Source organism: Caretta caretta, chromosome 1, assembly GCF_965140235.1.
Source record: "Caretta caretta isolate rCarCar2 chromosome 1, rCarCar1.hap1, whole genome shotgun sequence".
Taxonomy (NCBI): Eukaryota; Metazoa; Chordata; order Testudines; family Cheloniidae; genus Caretta; species Caretta caretta.
Genome location: NC_134206.1, coordinates 265295662 through 265315695, shown reverse-complemented (window position 1 = coordinate 265315695; position 20034 = coordinate 265295662). Strand labels below are relative to the sequence as shown.

Below are 20034 nucleotides of genomic sequence, written 5' to 3'. Positions count from 1 at the left end.
AAGGGGGATTGGTGGGTGGAGGAGGGAAGAGGTGACTGGAAGGCAAGTGCAGAATGAGACCCTCTTTCTATCCCTGTTCCAGTGGGAAACTCCTGCTTTGAAGCGATTTCTCTGGCTGTTCTGGGGGAGGGTCTGGAGCCAGTTTAACTCAAAAGGGCCAGACGTGACATTCTGCAGCGCACTGGGTGTTTTGAAAAATGGGACCCATTTCAAGTTGTGTGGCAAATAGAGCTGGGCATACATAGCCCAAAGCCTTAGGGGTTTATTAACATGGAGGTCAAAATGCCATGATCAAAAGGAAAGTTCCAGACTCTCACCATTATAATTGCTGACAACTGGTACTGTCCCCCTGGGTGTACCCTTTCCATTTTTGTGGTACTGTTGGCATTGGAATGGCTCCCATAGCACCCCTGTGGCAGCACGGGAGCCTCAGGATACAGGTGGCATAACAGTTTCCAGTGGAAAAGGCCTGTGCGTTTACCATTCCCGACTCACATGGTACCATTGCCCTCAAGAGAGCAGACCAGCTCTAGTAGGACAAGCCACAATGTCACTGTGAGTGTCCCTGCAGTGCTGCCCAGAGACATCGATAGCGGTGACCACATGCCTTCCCCTCCTCCCAGCCCCCCGGAAGCGTTAAAGAAAGGAACCAGAACCCTAGGGAACTTGTTAACATTGATACTAGTATTTGGTTCAGATCTCAATCTCCCTACCGCTTCCCAAACAGCCTGCTCCCCACTCCCTAACAGTGGTCTTCCCCGACGGACTGTCCCAAGACCTCGTCTAGCTCAGGTTCCTGCTGTAGCACCTTCTGCTGCAGCTCGGAGTAAAAGTCGACCCCCTCTGAGACGGAGCGGAGGGGCTTGTCTCTCTGCTGGTAGTAGCTGCTCATCTGCTCCCTGTGGTGCTGCTGCTGCATGAAGCACTGGTGGTGCTGTGACTGGTCCTTGACGCTCCCGTCGTAGCCTTTGATATGGTTACGCTTGAACTCCAGCACGGTCTTGGTGTAAGTGTTGAGAGTGGTAACAGCAGAGGCCATGCAGCAGGTGAAGGAGGCCCAGGCCATGCTATGAGAGGGGAAGGAGAACAGCACATGCAATGAGGACCTTAATAAAGTCTTCCACTGTCAGAGAAGTATGATGGGGTCAAGAAATGAACCAGATGCATTGCAAGGAGCTAATGGCCTTCTTCTGGAACACCAGGCAGAGGCCACTAACTGGAGATGGACATCAACTAAATAGACCAGAGCTGTAGCCCAGACCCAAACCATTCTAGCCCTTGAGCTTTATCCTGCCTCCGTTACCCTTCCCTTCCCCCAAACAATAGAGTAAAATGTTGCTACATCCATAACATACAGTAGAGAAAGAGGTGGGGGAAAATGCCGTAAGGAAAAAAGTGGATGCAGCGAGAGAAAATGACAGGAGGACGCTGGAAAATCTGCACCTGGAAAGCATGATCCCGAGGCAGACCCCTTAGAGTAACAGGCCAGCCAGGGAGATCCTGAGTATCTTGTTCATTTTGCGGTCTTCAGTTACATTAACCACGCTCTGTGGCACCTGTTGGATACTTTTTGTCTTGTTTTCAAATAGCTTTTGATATGGTCTTTTCATAGGATCATTACAGAAAGAAAATAACCTTTCACATTCAAGTAAGCCAATATTACATACATGGAAAACAAACCCTAAAAATAAACTTTTTATATGTATCTAGGTTTGAAACTGCAGGATTTTCCAAGGAATAAATACTCAGGACTCATCATAGATCACTGAGGATACTGCCCAGCATGCAACTGCAGTTAAAATGGCATTTTGGAAAACATCATAATGGACAGAACAATGTTAATCATTTGTGTTCAGTTTTGATCACATTATTTTGAGACAGAGCTGAGACTAAGAAGCTCCACATCAGGGCAGCTAGGCTTGCAGAGATGAAATATGTAAATAAGATTATTTAGAGTGGCAGAAGTGAGGGACTTCTCAGAGAAGAGATTGAGAAGGGCACAGTGAAAACTGATCAGGCCATCTTTTTTATACTGTCCCATACTTTGACCTGAAATTGATTTGAAGTTAATAGGCAAGTAAACTTAAAACCAATGCAAAAAATACTTCACACAATAACCAGACAGTCAGTGGAATACAATGCAGCCAGAGGTTCCAAAGCCAAACATTGCAACTAGATTTAATAAGGTCTGGATCATTTTATGGCTAATAATGTAGTTCTGCTAATCTAATCTCATGCTTCAAGCTATAAACTGATCACTGTCTGGGTCAGGAAAGAACCTTCCTGCTTCCCTCCTAGCCCTGCAAGATAGCACCGTTGGCCAGATGCTTTTATTGGAGTTCTGTGTTCCTCCAAAGCACTAGGTATTAGCCACTGCTAGAAGAAGGATCCCAAATGTAATGCACCAGTGTTCTGATCAAGTCTGAAAGGTTTTGTGTTCCGGTTGTGTCCCTCAATCCCAGAGTTTCCCAACACCTCCTTGAGCCATACCCTCAAAACACCATTATCGGGACTATATGTTCTCTAGCACTATGCCTATTTCCCTCTTAAATAGGTGGCTCCTGTTATCCTGTGGAAGAGACAATGTTCCTGTGACTTATGACTGTATAGGGACAACAGTGAGCAGTAGACACTGTGCTCAGTATCTTGGATGCACCAGTACCAGCTTCCTTAATGCATGGTCACTACATTTATGAGGAGGATCTTGCACTGTGCATAAGTGGTGATGGAACTTTGTAGAGCCGTTATGATGCTGTATACGGAGAAGTATGCTGGATTTAGCATTAAGGTGACTATGGTCAGGACTGCAGACTCATAATTACAGAAAAAGTGTTATACTGACTGATGCAAGCAACAGGAGGCCCATGTAGAAGGTGGCAATGGAGACAGATTGTGAAACCACAGGAAAGGAGGGATTCTGGTGAATCATTTCAACAGAGCGCCAGGCACTGTAGTTTCTAGGCACGAGTTTATAGACAAGATGCAAAATAACACCTAAACCATCCACATTGATGGGTTCAGATGGCCATGTGGGATGTGATGGGAGGCTGAGCCCTAAGCTTGCCCCTGTTTATATTCAAATGTGGGAATGTGCCAGTTTTATGAGCAAACCATGATGAAATGGAGAGGATGGATGAATCCAATTCTAGAGAAATGGCTGGTAGTGAAGGTCAGGGCACTTACTCTAGCCCGCAGCTCTAGGTGGTCGTCAGATTGCACAAACTCAGCAGGATTGGGCCTGGTTGGTATTTACATGGACTAAGCAGGGAACATCGGGAACTTAATTTGGTGATGCTTGCCCCTCTGACTCAGTACTAAGCCAGTGCCCTAGTATGCTGTCAGGGGGCACTGTGCTGCTGGAGAAGTTGGCGTTTAGGCTACGTGTGCACTATGAACGAGGGGTGTGATTTCCCCTGCTCGTGTACACATACTCACACGAACTCTCATTGAGCTAGCATGAGTATAAATAGCTGTGTAGCCACAGCAGCATGGTCAGCAGCAGCAGAGGCATGACTGAGCTTCTGAAATAGGGAGGTCTATTAAACTGTAGGATAGTTTCTCAAGGTAAGGGGTGGAAGCTCCATATCCTGGTTCATTTAAAATTGGACTGGACAAAAAACTCTGGGGAATATATGTTTCAGGGAGCAATCCTGCACTGAGTCAGGGGAGTGGACAGATGTGACCTAGCTGGTTCTCCTCCATCCCAGATCTATTACATTAACCCGTGTGAGACAAGGGTTGAGGCAAACACCTAAGGATGACAGAGAAGCAGCACTGGGGAAGCCATATTGGAGCTGTCTTCAAGGGCAAGGGGGCTAAGTAGAGGAGTTCTGGAGAGGTGGAGTGTGACTCCTACAGCCATAAGGATGTGGAGAGCCTCACAGTTCACGTACTAGAAAGCCCAGCCATAGTCCCACGAGTGCGGTCTCCAGTCCTCTGGCCCCAGATTGACAGTTGCTTGGAAGACTTGTGAGTACATCATGTGAGCCACCATCCCCAGCAGGCCTAAAGCAAGAGGACAGGAAGGCACAATTGTCACAGTGGAGGCCAGGGCCAGCTGATTTGTTCTTCTGTCTAGGAACTAAGGCTTAGAACCAAATCCATCCTTCCACTCAGCAGGTTCAGCAGCTAAGTAATCTCCACCCTTGGGCCCTGTTCGCCCACCCTGTGTCATTGTCTCTCCTCTAATTCCTCATTATTCTCCTCAACGCTGCCCATTTCCTTCCCTCTCACTCTCACATTCTCTCCATTGCCCCTTTCCCCTTTTGCCCCCCATTGTCACTCTGAGGCTAATGAATGTGTGAGGTCTTGGCTGCACTTTCTTCCCTGAAGGATTTCTTGAATCCTTTCCTTGATGAGTTTCACTCCCTGCCCTGAGCCACTTGTGCTGCCACCCCAGAATGCTTTCATGACCCCGTGTCTGCAGTGGAGCACCAACCAGACAGCACAGAGGAGACAGCAGCGAAGGCGTTGAGCTTCAGCCCGCAGACTGGATTCCCAGAGTACAGCATTTCTATCAGCAGCAGGATGAAACTAATGAGCAGCAAGCTGATGTAGACCATCTCTGACCCCAATGACAGCCACAGGATTCCTGCCACAAACCAGAGGAAAGAAGAGACCTCTCTGAGTCAGCACAAAATGGGGTCATGATCTGCCACAGCCCTCCCGACCCTGACCCCTCAAAGGATCCCCACCATAACTGGGGAGAGAGAAGACTCCAGACATGCCCCACATCCCGCTGAGCAATGTGGAGTGAATAGCCAAACATTGGCTAAAAAGAATGTGGCCATTCTGCAGGGATGACATTCACCCCTGTGCAGATGGCCTGAAGAGGACATATATACCACTTAAGCCTTCAAATTAGGGTTTAAATTATATGCATAGGTCTTGTGTGGATCCTCTACACAGGTACATCTAGGGCAGTTGAGTAGAGCTCAGAAAAGTAGGAGATGATCTTATACACAGGGGTCCTGTAACATCTCTTTACTGGGATCGACTGTCTCCCAGTTCCCTGCTCTAACCACCATTACTACTAATAGACACCCTAGCCCTGAAATTGAGCTGTACCTTTCACTGCAAGGGAGGGGGAAGGTGGCTTTAGGACTGACCAATAGCTCAAATTAGCCAGAGGCTGGTGAATGTCAGCTACACTCCCTCCTCCTCCCAACATACCCACCTCTGGCATGACCCTATGCCAAGAGCTATAGGGGGAGAATGCAACATAGAGCCCGTATGCCACCCAAGGAGTCCCCTTCCCCCTTCACCCATTTCCAGATGGGGAGGATCAGTTGTTTTTCTGAAGTGAAAAGGGGATGGAATGCAGCCAAGATTTGGCACCCCATCTCTAATTTTATATTGTACTATATAATAACAGATGTGGATATTGTATTAAATAGTGTAGCGTACAGTGTATCTCCTAACTTCTATAGACATTATTCTGCTCTCCTACAGGATGTTCTAAGCTACTCCAATTATATAAAATATTATGGATACTAATTAGGATCTGTACAAGACCATTTGAAAATCAAACATTTGGGAGCTCTGTTTCATCCCCTGTGCAATTAGCAAAAGCCTTAGTTTGGACTGTGATGGAGTTTGGAATCTTAGATGACAGGTGACATCACAGTGTCACCTGGGAGACCAGGAATGCCAGTTCCAGAAGCTTCTTTTCAGCCTTGGCTAAATAACAAGGCTCGAACAGGACTGCCTTTGAGCACAGAAGCTGAGCTCTTATGCATCAGGAGTCTAGCTTTGAGCCAAGAACGTGAGTGCCAACTCCCTGGAGCTGGTGGAAAGTGATTGTATGGGGAAAGCCTGAGCTGCCTTGTAAGCCTCGAGCTAAGGAGGGCTCAAGACTCCAGTTGTCCAGCTCCTCCCTGCTACTACTCCAGTGAAGGAAAAGTGATCACTGGGTTGTTTCCAAATAAGCCATATAGACCCAATGCAGGAGAAGTTCAAGGTGAGCTGGGAGACTCGTCTCCCTATTCTGCAGTTCAAGTTTTGATAAGGAGCAGGAAGCATCTAGTTATACTAAGTTCTTGCATAATTGTTTCTGGATATCATTTTCCATTCTGTAAGTTCACAAGTAATTCCCACTCCTGGTTTTGGTCCATCTGTTGTAGAGTTGACTTAGCCTGTAGTTCTACCTGTTAGAATAATTAATGACTGTAATTTAAATACAACAAGCTTTCTGCCTGTTCCTTTATAGTGGTAGGGAATCCTATTGTGAGGAAGGATTGAGCCTAGTAGTGGATCATGGATAACACACACTACTCTGTTAAAACTAATTAATACTGAAAGACTAGGAAGATGACCTTGTGCTTGAATAATGTATCCATGCAAAGTTGGTTGGGGATAGGCAAAGCACAAACATTTAAATTACCCAGTAGAAATAGCTCCCGTTGTGACTACAGGTCAGTTTTTAACTAACAAGTGCCATCAGTAAAAATACAGATTTGTTATTCCCAAGGAGACCAGGGTAGATGTATATATTTATTAATGTAACAGGATAAAACGAAACAGCAACTTACTGTCTCCCTGACTGCCACCAGAACTCAATCCCTCTACAACAAAACACAAAACTCCCCTCCCTTGCACAGATCCTAACCCACAGCAAACTCGGCCCTGCACAGCAGCCCATGGAAATCTGGCCACAGGCCCTGTCTATGTGTTTTATATTTTGACACCTACAGTAGAGATTTCTGACTCAAACTAAGAATGAAAGCAGGCCTCTTGCATGCATCTGGGAAAGTAGCTTGTTAATACTAAGAATTCTTTGCTCACATATTCCGTTTCTCTTCTGTAGATTTCAAGGTGCATTACAAAGGTGGAGTATGCATTATTATCACGATTTTAAAGAGAAAGTAGGACCAACATTTTCAAAAGTGGGTACCCCGAAATAGTGGCCTTGAAGTCAATGGAAGTTTTGCCATTGGCTTCAGTGAGAGTAGGATTTCACCCTTAGGGTCCAATTTATAGATGTTCTGATCACCCACTGCTCCTATTCAGCTGGAGTAGTGGATGCTCAGAATGACTGAAATTCAGAACTCGAGTGTCTCAGGTTGGGACCCAAAAATTAAAGCACCCAAAATTGTGGCCATGTTTCAAATTTTTGACAGAAGTGACTTGCCCAAGATCATATGTCGAGTCGATGGTACAGCTCTGTTACTATTTATCATGTACACCGATTGCCTGTGTGCATTCTAGGTTATGACCAGGATTAGACATGCTGAAACACAGCAAAAGAGGCTGTCTTTGCCACATTTCCAGTTGGGCTGACAGCAGGAAGTACCAGAAATTATGTGAGGAAGGTTTAGATTTCTAGCTTTTTGGGTAGACATTTGGGGTGAAATCTTCAGTACTTTGACTTCAATAGGCCAGGATTTTACCCAACCTTTTAGGTACCTACAGCACCCTCTCAGCCTGCAGAAGTTCCCCACTCTCTAGACAGTGCATTGGGCAATGCTAGTGAGAAAAAGAAAAGACTCATTCTTACCTCTCTCTGCGGGGGGTGAAAGCTCAATGAAGCTACGACATTTCTCATCTGAAATGCAAACACAATCAAGCTCAGATTATATGGATTCTCAAAAGATAGTAGGGGAGGATGGAGGGGAAAAAATTCCACCTTAGTTGCCTCTTTGATTTCTCAAGCTTGCAGGCTCTACCTATCTTAAGGTCTCCTAGAGTCTGCTGTCTTTCTGACCAAAGAGATGGTTGCTTTGATCTGGTTTAGGAGTCCAGTGCAGAAAAGTGGGGAAGGAAGGACAGTGGTCTGTCTAGTTCAGATGGGGCTCTTAGGAGAAAGCTAGTGTACATTCAAAAAAAATTAAGTACAGTTGAGTATAAGTAAATAGCTATAAATTCGAAACACTAAAAGAAAGCTATGATGAGAGAAAACGTTCCTTTGCTGTCATAGAAGATCCACAAGCTGCTTTAACTCTATAACTTCACTCCTCCCAGCTTCAGCTCAGAGATCATAAACTTTCTTCTATCCCACTCTTCTATTTCATGATTTTCCAGTATCGGCTACAAACCCTCAAACTCATCACGTGGCCCATGCTCCATTTGCCTGCCTGTTATTTGCCAAACACACCAACTCTTTTCCTCTTACGCTCCATGAACAAACCAGAGAGGTGCTTCTTGTCCCACTCCAGCTATGCTGAGAAAACCACAATATATATCCTAATCTCCATAGACAGGCCATCTACCTTTTTTCACTCAGAGACATGGAACTCTAATTTACCCCATCCACTTTCCATATATAGCCTAGGAGGACTTGTGGCACCTTAGAGACTAACCAATTTATTTGAGCAAAAGCTTTCATGAGCTACAGCCCACTTCATCAGATGCATCTGTAGCTCACGAAAGCTCATGCTCAAATAAATTTGTTAGTCTCTAAGGTGCCACAAGTACTCCTTTTCTTTTTGCGAATACAGACTAACACGGCTGTTACTCTGAAACCTGTCATATATAGACTAGAAACTCCATTATCATTTTCATATATAATTTTCTGATGTGAGTCAGAGACATTGCTCCAGGCCAGTTATCAACTGCCATCCAATCCACCCAACACACACAGGCCAGAATACCCTAGGCACCAAACTAAGCTCAGCCATTGCTTCTTGACAATGGCAGAAAGATGAGCATTGACTTGTCTGTAGAATGTATTATGTTCTCATTAATTGGCCAAGATTTTAAAAATATCCAGAGTTGTATCTAGTCTCTGCTGCACCTATGAAGGAGACTTAGCTCCACCAGGGCCCTCATGCCAGCTATACTCTAGGCTGCATTCAGCAGGTTGATTCCAGCCTCTGCTAAGGAGCTCATATAACAGGCACCAGAGGAGTCAGCTCCCACTTAGGACATGGAATTTTCACTTGCCACTTGTCCTGCAGAAAGTAGCTCACAGCTCCTTCCCGATGAAGGATGTACTTTTTCTTAAGAACAGGACACCCCTTCTCCAAAGGAAACTCTGACTCTCCCCTCAATACAGAATCACTATTACTTCCTCACCCTTAGGCATATACAATCCAAAATTGCTTTGGCTGCCATATCCCAGTGCAAAGTTTTGTCTAATCCGCACATCCATTATAACCCCTAAAACCTCTTAGCATAACTGCTTGCCAGAGTTCTCTTTCCCACTGAATCACCCCTGAGCGGATAATTTTCCCCATATATATTAGCTTGCCTTTTTTCTCCAGCTGAATCTCATCTTGTTATTTTCTGCCTACAATTCTAATCTCTGTAAGCCCTTTATATTATATCTTTCCTCTCGGTGTTCAAAATTCCTTCCAGCACAGTACCATCTGCAGATTTCATTAACTCACTGTTCACTACCTCATCTAGACTTTAATGAAGTTATTAACAACACTGGCCGTAATGCTGAGCTGTGCAGTGGCCTCACGAGACACCTTCCCCTAACTCAATACTTTGCAGCTGATGATAATCCTTTGTTTCTGGTCCTTCAATCATAACAGGGGCTATATTCAAGCCAGTCTGAATTAATTTTGAGAGTCTGATTTCATGAAAAATTGTACCAAATGCATTAGTAAAATCCAAATCTATCAGATCTCCTTCCCTTCATGCCTCACTCTTATTCCAGTACTGCCAAGAGGCCTGTTAAAGCTCTGAAAACCCTTTGAACTCAGTCGAATGATGGAGTCTCATTCCCAACTCATCCCTGGTATTGCCATGGAAATTAATCACAGCTTTAAGCATTCCCACCTAAGTGCACCCTGTTCTGAACTATTCCTGACAATGCCCAGAACAAACCAGTCCTCTCAGCAAGACCTGAGAGTGACTGAAGCTTTTTTAAATATTGTTGTTCTGCTTTTAATTTGTGACCTCTCTGTTTTTAAACGCTGATCCCAGCGGATCACAGAAGGAGAAATAGTGCACAGAATGCCTTCCTTAACTGACAAGTTCCATTGTGAGTGCCTTTGAGGAAGGGGGATTGCTGGCTGGCACAGAAGAATGGGGATGGGCTAAAACACCTTTCATTTCTGTATTATTAATTTCAACCTAGCTGTTTGCTGCCTTTGGGGCTAGCTCTGACCCTGATATGCCAGGCCATAAAGATTGGCTTGGGGAGAATTCCCGCAGAGCAGGTGTGACTTGGGGCTGACAAAAGCCGCAGCACAGGAGTTGAGGCAGGGTGGGGGTGAGCAAGTCAGGGTGATTTTTTTTTTCTGTGAAATACTAAGACTTTAATGACAAGCAGTAAAGAAATAAAGTTTGCAGATAGTGATACAACTATGAGTCAAGCTACTGCACTGGCTGGCTGAGTAAGGAAAAATAAATATTACTGTGAACATAGTGTGACAGGGTCGGGCCAGATGGCTACAGGAGAGTAATTTTTTTTTTTTTTGAAGCAGAAAAGAATTTTATTTGCATAACACTTACAAAGACTCACCAAAAAGGAAAAAACAAAACTATGCAACAAAACAAAAGCAAACACAAGGTATAACACAGCAGCCTTCAGGAGCAAGTCAGGGTGATGGGAGGCATGTTTAAAGGGCTCTGGGCTGCGGAGCAGTCCATAGGCAGCCTGGGTAAGGTTGCCATAAATTAGACCAGGACCACTAGCCTAAATTTCACTGGGGGCCACACCAGGCAGAATTTGGTTGGCACAAAGATGCCATGAAGCATATCGCCAATGCCAAGCATTCAAAAAGCATGACTGTGTCCTCCTCCACCTCCCCCACAAACCATGAGCTTCTAAAGATAACCCTCCTGTTTATACTCCCTCTTTTGCACCTTTGGGGTTCAGGTTTGCAAGCTTTTCTCCACAACTCTGAGGGAGAGAAACTTTGGTGGTGGGGGGGGTGTTTTAAATGACAGTTGAAATTCTCTCTTATTCACAGGACTCCAGGGCCTGGGCCTTTAAGAAAAACACCTCCTGTTATGGTACTTGCAATGAAAACAACAACAGTGGTCAGCCCTGCATAAAGCCATCACCTTGTCTCTCACCACATAGGCTCCGTCCCCTACTGAACGTGACATGAACTGGGGGAGGGAGGCTACTCCAGTTCATGCTGGGATAGATGTGAACATTACAAAACCACCGCCTACCACAAATAGTGCCAAGGTGCCTTTTTGTTAACAGTCTCATCTTGTCTCCAAGGCCCATTCAACTCCCCCCGCATCATTCCCCTCACCGAGGGATGAAGTATGGTGGTGTGGTTTGTGGGTATGGGTGGGAGGCAGACACTGCCACTGCCCCAGCTATACCCATTCTGTGGATATGGAGAAGGTACCTTTCCCTAGTGTTGTCAGTCTGGCACCTATCATTGATACTAAAGGCATTTTGCTGTAATAAGAATGAGGCTGAGGCTGCCTTGATGGAGATGCTACCTGGCCCTTCCATGTTCTCCTCACAGGAAAGCCACATGCCAGTGTGGAAGTATCGGAAGGCAAAGCGGTCGTCCCCGGTCTCCCAGCTGTAGTGCACTGCATCCTGGGATGAAGAATTGCTAGCACCTCCGTCACTGGACACGTGCACACCGATGCATTCGGTGGCTTTGCGCTTGCCACATAAAGGCTTGGGCACCTTCTGGGTCCCAACACACCAGTAGCTGCCAAGCAAGGCTGTGGTAGAGAGGCTGAGAGCCAGCAGATTCAGGACAACTGCCAAGACAGCACGATGCCAGGGCAGGATCTTCAGCAGTTCCATCTGCAACAAACAAACATGAAAGACTCACATACCAGCCATGCATCTCCCTTCCCACGCACAATGGCCCAGACCCTCACCGGTGTGTAGGCTCCTCACTTCCACTGATTTCACTGGCAGTCAGAACCTAAATGCCTTTGAGGAGCTGGGCCTATGTCATATCCCACCAAAATGTGTAAGTGTGTGTGTGTCAGGGCAGGGAGGAGAAACAGGACATTCTGCCATCCTCAGGGCATCTTATTCCCTCACTCAGGAATGAGAAACCATTTCCTGACAGCATGACCCCTTCGACTGTGGAAATAGTCACTCGAGGGAAGTGGTTGTTTCAGCCATTTAAAATTGGACTGGACAAAGGGACTGGAGAATAGACTCCAGGGAATACTCCTTCTGTGACAGAGTGAGTGGAGTTTCTCTCTTCAGCGACAGCTGTGTGCACAAAACTGATGAACCGATCAGGGCCATGAAATGCAAGCACCTATGAGGTAGGTGGCATGCCGCAGCAGTTAAACAGCTCCCAGGAACACCACGCATCAGCTTTGGGCAGGAAGCTTTGGTCAGGAAGCAATTGTACCCCAGGACAATGCACATTTGCAATGCCCGGACACATTTTATTGGAAGGCTGCAAAGCATTATTTTTTTCAGATAATGGTTAATTAATTTAGCCCAACATTGTGAGAGGTAAACATGCATGTAGTCATTTTGCAGATAGGGAAACTAAGGCAGAGAAAGGTTGCATGAATTAACCAAGGTCTCACGCCGGATCAGAGACACAGGAAGAGAACCTAGGAATCCTGACTCCCCAGCCTAACTCCCTACTAGGCAGCACTTCCCACACTGGAAGCTACCAGCCCTTAAATCAGAATTTGAGTGGGGCACTGGGATGGCAATACCCCTGCTCTTGCAAAAAGTGTAGTGAAGATCTTAAATGACAATAAAAGCCTCTATGTTACAATTCATTTGAAACCCAGCAACTCCAACAGCACCTTAGTATGTCAGGGCACTGGGCCACTTCTCACTCTGAGGGAAGAGCACCCCCGCTGAATAACCCACACCACTTCCCCCCAGAACGCTGCGGTTTTCTCTTGAGGTCTCCCAGCAAAACACTCCATAGAGTATTTCAATGTTATCTGTCCAGCTGCCAGTTTCTCATGTGCCTTCTTCCATGGGGCACCCCCGACGCATGGTACAACCTCGCTGAGTTCATTGGCATGGCTCCTACCTTTCCATATTTAAGATTCTCCTAAAGACCTATTTCAGCTGTGCTGCTCACCGTGGGTAGAGGTGATAGTATATGAATTGCCTCCTGCTGTTTCCTTTCCCCTAACCTCTGTCTGCTTGTCTGTCTGCCTTTACACTGCGAGCTCCCCAAAGCAGGGACCACCCCCTTTTCAATGTTTGGGAAACACCAAAAATAAATAATACTGAGAGATGGAATGCGGCTTTAGTCGTGATAACTTACAAGGACACAGCCCAAGGAGGCCACAACCCCTGCGCTGTTAACCAGAAGGCTCATTAAGTCTGATCAGTAAAGGACAGTGCCTGAGATGGAGCAACTTTCCCTCTTGCGTGGGAGTAGGATTGACTAACCTTGCATCACACAGAAGGCCTTGTCTACACTGATGGCAGCATGCAGAGCATGTATGGCTGCAGGCTGCAGTGAAAATCAGGCTGCATCCACACTGCAGTATGTAGCTACACAAGGCAGTGAAGGACCCTGGCGGGATTGGGGCAGCAGGGAAAGGCTTCAGCAGCAAGGGGCCTCTCACCTGCCAGAGCCTTTCCCCAGAGCCAGAGTTTTTCCCTGTGGTGAGGAAGGGCTGCATTGAGGCAGCAGGACACTACAATGTAGACATGGGAGGCACTGCCTGGGCAGAGAGCGACTGTGTGGAGTACATACCCTATGGTTCTGGCGTGTCTTTACTCACCTAAGCAGTGCGTCACCATCTACACTGCTGTGTATACCTGTGGTAGGAGGTGTGCAAAGTCCGTACTCTGTATGCCGCCGTAAGTGTAGACATAGCCTCCAAACACTGCCAGAGGCACAAATGTGCCCAAGCAGAATGAATTGAGCAAAGGTAAGAAACTACCCAACCACTGAGAATGCCCTTCCCTCTCCCTTCAAAGTTTATTGCTCAGGATTCTGTTTCCTCCTGTGAGCCACTCCATGGACAACTACTCAGCAACCTCCCTGTTTAATGACCCTGGGAAGGGTGTTGCCGCAACTACAGAGTTACTCATTCAGTCTCTAATCTGAAGGCATGTTTGCCTTACCAGTGTCCAGGAAGCCGATGATTGTCACCTGCACAGTATTAGTTAAGGGTTTGTGGCCAGGGCTGAGGGAAAAAATGTCCAATAACACTTTTTTCTGGTGAAGATAAGATTGTCAAGAAAACAGATTCTTTGTAGAAAGTTTCAGAATAACAGCCGTGTTAGTCTGTATTCGCAAAAAGAAAAGGAGTACTTGTGGCACCTTAAAGACTAACTGGCATACCTTAGAGGTAATTACCAGCAGGAGAGTGGGTTTGTTTTTGTTTGTGTGTTGGGGGGGGGTGAGAAAACCTGGATTTGGGCTGGAAATGGCCCAACTTGATTATCATTCACATTGTAAGGAGAGTGATCACTTTAGATAAGCTATTGCCAGCAGGAGAGTGGGGTGGGGGGAGGTATTTTTTCATGTTTTGTGTGTATAAAAGATCTTCTACACTTTCCACAGTATGCATCCGATGAAGTGAGCTGTAGCTCACGAAAGCTTATGCTCAAATAAATTGGTTAGTCTCTAAGGTGCCACAAGTACTCCTTTTCTTTTTGTAGAAAGTGTTTGCTTTCCTCAAAAATATCCAGCTTTTCATCTGAAGCAGAAAACCTGAAAACTGAAAATTTTCCACTGAAAACCAAGTTTTACATTTTTCAGCATTTTTTTTTTGGTCAGAATTATTCTGTTGGCACTTGCTAAAAAGGGATTTAGAATCAATCATTATTATTAATTTTTTTGTCAAAAACAATTTTTTTTATTTTCATCTAAATTTTCCATGAGAAAAAAATTCTGTCCAGCTGTATTTGTCTCAGCATCTTAGAATCTGCATAATTTTCTAAATACCTTAGGATTGGGGCAAAGGGAAGAAGAAGGGGCAGAAAATGGTGGTGCCAGGAGGATGTAGAAGAGCTGAGAGAGAGGAGGACATTGGTTAGGAAAATAAGAAGGCAACCTGAATAACTTCCTTAGACAAACACACCCGGAAAAGTTTCCTTCTACGAAAGCCAAGCACTTACTGCCTCAGACAGTGGTAACCTGTCAGACAGCTTCTGGCATCTGGAAAGCCTCTGCTGCTAACCTTCTGAAATAAAGGAGAGTAGAAGTTACCTTGCTGGTGGGTCTTTTACGTGCTGTTGTTTAGTTTGTGGATGGCACGGCTGTAGGACTCACTCTTTGCCTTGCTCTCTCCTGCATCTACCAGCTAGATCTTTCAAGAAAACAAACTGCTTCTAAAGCTCTTTCTCCTTCATCTCCACCCAGCCCCCCAATACCCTGTGATTATTAAATGCTCTCCCTTCCAGCCAGCAGCTGTTTTGAGCTGTTTTATAATCCACAATGCAATCATGGCACAGCTGTTCCGGGAGATTATACGGGAAGAGATTGGTGTTGCAGGCTGGGATTAAGCGCAAAGAGTGATCTGCATTCACTGAGGAAAAAGTTTCAATATAATACAGAGGAGCCTCCAATTACTCCCATTTGATGGATGTTTGGTAGCCCGTACAAAACGAGTTTCTCAGCCTAATGCCTAGCAGTTTCTCAGCCTAATGCCTAGCAGCCCAAAAAACTACAACCACCATTGGTACTAGCTGGTCCCATTGTTGGCAATCACAACAGAGTGGCGAGGGACTGAATGGGCTATGGAGGCTGAGTTCCCTTGATCCTTCGAGTAGTATTCTCCTCGGCAGAACTGAGGCATGTGAAAAGGAAAGAGCAGGGGAAGGGAAAAGCTGGTGCTCTGCACCCGTTCTGAGGGTGGAAGATTTGAGACTCCAAGGGACATCAATCCGGCACCTCTCACAACCTCTTCAAATTCTAATTAAAAAGAAATAACTGGATGAATATGTCAAACAGCCACTAAAGGGCATAGGGGAGCTCTCACTATGATGCAAGGCATTTGTTTTAAGTTAGAACTTCATTTCAGAAAAGTGCCCGTAAGGCATCCCATGCACACCTGCCTATCTGGGGTCAGGAGGAGTCCTTGTACAGAGTAGGCGAGTCTCCCAGTGTTGTTCGGGGTTATCAGAATGGATTGTGTATGTAGCTAGTCTACTCCCCTGCCTCTTGTCATACCAAATAAAGCAATGGTCTATCTAGTCAGGGATCCTGGTTCTTATAAATCCCATTGCTAGATGCTTGAGAGGTAGATATAAAATAATACTTGGCACTTGTATAGTACTTTCTGTCTCCAAAGTACCACACTGACATTAATGAAAATGCCACACAATGCCCCTACCTGGTCAATAGCATAATTTCCTCCTGATCACTTATATCTTGAAGCAGGAGGACTGATAGCCCTTAGATCACGTTAGTCCTAGCTATTGCACAGGCTACTCTTAAGTATATATTTCTTTCTGAGGTTAATTGGCAGCAGTACTAAATGTTTGGACAATCACTGTCCTCAGATCCTTATATTAATTGTTGAGTTGTGCTGAATGCAGATTCCTCTGTCTGAGTGAAAAGAGTGAGGCCCATATATAATATTGGTTAGGAGTCTTCTTCTAGCGAGAGAGGCAATTCTTTCTGTAGGTCAAAACGTTCAAATGGGAGTATGTAAATTTTGGCATTGAAATCCATATTTACAGACCTCAATAAAAGTGGCCTGATTTTCAGAGGGTGAATCTGAGAGGTGGGCAGCCCCTCTGAAAATCCTCTTGCAATCCCTGAGTCAACTGTGGAGCATGCACCTACCTTTTAGCACGTTAGCAGTCCCATTATAGTACGTGGAACAACTCACGTGCTTAAAGTTGGGCACATGTTTAATTATATTGTGGAAGTGAGTTCTAATTTATGTGTCTAGATATGGATTTTAGGTGTATACCTTTAGGTCCCCATGTTTAAAAATACTGGACTTAAGGGCCAGAATTGTGGAAGTATTTAGCTGCATAAACACCTTTAAAAATCTGGCCCTTAGTGTTTTTGATGGCGACAGAATTTATCCTACCACCAGGTGGCAACTTTTCCTCACTCTTTTCTCTGGAAGCCTCACTTGCTGCTCGAACTTGTATCACGTGTATCGGGGAAGCAACATCCCAGTTTATATCTATCTTCTCTCCCTTTTTTGTTCTGTCTTCTCTCAAAGAACAAATTCTCTCTCTGAGTCTCTCTCTCTCTCTTTCTGTGTTAGGTTTTTCTAAGGTGCTTATCTCTATCAGCTAAGCCCCGAAGAATTATAAAACCGTGAAAATTATCAGTGGCAAAGATCTAATAGGTCACCTGCTCCATCTTTTGGCTAATGCCGGATTGCGCCCGGTACAGTATTTTCCAATGCTTGACCAAGTCTCATTTCAAATATCTTAAGCAATGGGGTTTCCATCTGGAGATTATTCCACCATCCAGTAGATTTCAACCTTGGAAAATATTTCCTAGTATTCAACCTAAAATCCCCTTAGCTCAATTTCATGTCATTGCTACTAGAAATACTCTCCCAGACATCCTAAACGATTCCACTGCCTTAGCATGCTGTGGGGAGCACTGTTTCTTCCAGTTTTCTCCTCTCTGGGTATCTGCAGCTCCACACCACTGACCATTTTAAAGGTTTCCTTTGCCTAGTGAAGGCAACACAGGAAGCACTCTGATTTCACTGTCTGATCAATCAGGTGCTTTTCTTATATGAACACAACGAGGAACTTCACTGCAAGACACAATATTAGTGCAACATCTTCGAGGCTTACATATACAAAAGTCAGGTCATTTAAAAGTTAAATTTCCCACAGAATTTTTAGCTTGGCCCCATTGCACATACACATTCAGAGCCAAATCCTGCAAGGAGGTGAGCACCCTCAGTGCCCAAGGACTGCTGTGGGATTTGAGGGTGCTGAGCATCTAACTGGATAGCATACTGTGGCAGTGATACTCAACCGGTGGATCTCAAGAGGTGCATGGCTCTTCATATCCCTTTATGTAGTTCTCTTCTCAGGGGTAAGTGAGGCGTCATGCGATGGTCTGACATGGATTCTTCAGTTGCCCTGGGAGAAAATGGCAATATCAACGAAAACACGCACGTTCACTCAGCTAAACTCACATAGACACACTCATACCCACAAACCATTCTGCAAGCTCCTCAGACAGTACACCTGCGTTACCTTCTACCTACAGCTCCTTCTTCTGCTTTTGTCTGAATAAAGTCCAGAGGAGTGGTCCCGTCCCTCAGTGACACATACACAGCAGATATCTCTGGGTGGTGGTGACATTAGAGCCAGACTTTTCGAAACCAGTGACAGACTGCAAATGCCAGATTTCTCCCTGAGCCCTAAGTAATTCTACTCAGATTGCAACCTTTATTTAGCTGTTTGTATGTATGAATTAACTCTTACTTTGCAATGAACTAGTTAGGCATATGTTTGGATTCTAAATCCATTTAAAGGTGAATTTTTTTAAAAACCTTTAATATTGGTTGTACTGTTAGGGACACAAGCTCACTAACAGAATATACGTGTCGAATATACATTGTTTACACATTACAAATATATTTTAAAGGTGAAAAAACAAGCTTTTCACCTCTTAGGACCTGACTTTAAGTTCCTGCATTTCTTCAGGAAAAGGTTCTGTTTGAGGGGGGATTGTTTTTTCTTCATTTATATCTTTATGATTTTGACCTATTTCAGAAACACACAAGGTTACAGGAAACAAAGAAAAATTAAATGCAGCAGCTTAAATTTTCAGAATTCACTAGGGATGTTTGTTGCCTTGACTTCTAGATGCCCAACTTAAGATACCTTAAGGGATCTCAATTTACACAAAGCATTGAGAGCCTGCCTTCTTCAAATCGGGCCCCTTTAATGTGACTCAGATTGGGCACCCAAAAATTGAGGAACTTCTAAAAATTTAGGCCAACATATGATATATAGGGAAAAGAAAAAAACAGTGGCTATACCTCTATAGCTATATTAAATAAGATCCAGAGCTTGCTTGTGTGAGCAAGGCATTCGGATACTACAGTGGATACTACAGTGGTGTGGGCCCTACAAGCCCATAGACAGATATATTAGATTAGGTAAGGTAAGCATTTATCTCCATCAGTTCTTTGGGGACAATACCCAAACTGGCACATATGAAAGAGTGGAAACATGCAGCTATTCTTTTTCTTTCATCAAGCATTCATCAATCATGAATCTCCAGGAAATCTGTCCAGATGCCTTGAAATGCACCACATTTGTCAGTTTGTTGATGGGTTAATTCTTTCTAAGCTTGCTAATTCATGCATTGTGTAATATGTCTCAGAAGCTGCAGGATTTCCATTTTTGCAGAATGTCTCTCTTTGCATTTAGAAATGCTCTTAAAACTAATTGTTGACCGTTTTAGTTATACCTATTATGGGATCCCTTCTAAGAATAAATATCCTCACAAACACCTAAACAGAGAAAAGAACTGTCATAGATTCATAGATTTTAAAACCAGAAGGGACAACTATAATAATCAAATCTGACCTACTGCAAAACAGAGACCTTAGAACATCAGCCATTAATTTCTGAATCAAGCCTATAATTTCTGTTTGAGCTATAGCAGATATTTTAGAAAGACATCCAGTCTTGACTTAAAAGGACTGCAGGTGATGGAGAACGCACCATGTCCTTGGTAAATTGTTCCAATGATTAATTACCCTCACCTATCAAAAATGTGTGCCTTCTTTCAAGTCTGAATTTTTCTAGCTTCAGTTTCCAACTATTGGAATTCCTTATGCCTGTCATCATCTGTGCCACAGGAGATACAGAACCCTAAACTTGGCAGGTGACATGCAACAAAATGATTTTAAATATTTTATTTTAAATGCCACAAATAAATGCATTTTATTAGAGAGGCTTAGTGTGAGCTAATGGTTTAGCAAGGAACCCAAATTCCTGAGTTCTCCTCCTGGTTCTGACACTGACTCTATGGTAAAAAGAAAAGGAGTACTTGTGGCACCTTAGAGACTAACACGGACACGGAAAGGATTGACAGATTGCTGGCTCTTTCTCGATTCTGTGGGGGGCGGTGCATGGCCGTTCTTAGTTGGTGGAGTGATTTGTCTGGTTAATGCCGATAACGAATGAGACTCTGGCATGCTAACTAGTTATGCGACCCCCCCGAGCATGCTCAAATAAATTTGTTAGTCTCTAAGGTGCCACAAGTACTC

At 44.6% G+C, this 20034-nt stretch overlaps 1 protein-coding gene across 1 annotated transcript; it reads right to left on the bottom strand.

The window, feature by feature from the left end:
• Window positions 1–224: 224 nt before the first annotated feature.
• GSG1 (germ cell associated 1) lies at window positions 225–18130 on the bottom strand. The gene is made up of 7 exons (XM_048836695.2): window positions 18005–18130; window positions 17781–17887; window positions 11353–11671; window positions 7496–7543; window positions 4439–4591; window positions 3894–4005; window positions 225–1067 (listed from the first exon to the last, which is right to left on the bottom strand). The coding sequence occupies exons 3-7, from the start codon at window positions 11669–11671 to the stop codon at window positions 743–745; spliced, it is 957 nt and encodes a 318-aa protein (XP_048692652.1). The 5' UTR covers window positions 17781–17887; window positions 18005–18130; the 3' UTR covers window positions 225–742.
• Between the last annotated feature and the right edge of the window lie 1904 nt (window positions 18131–20034).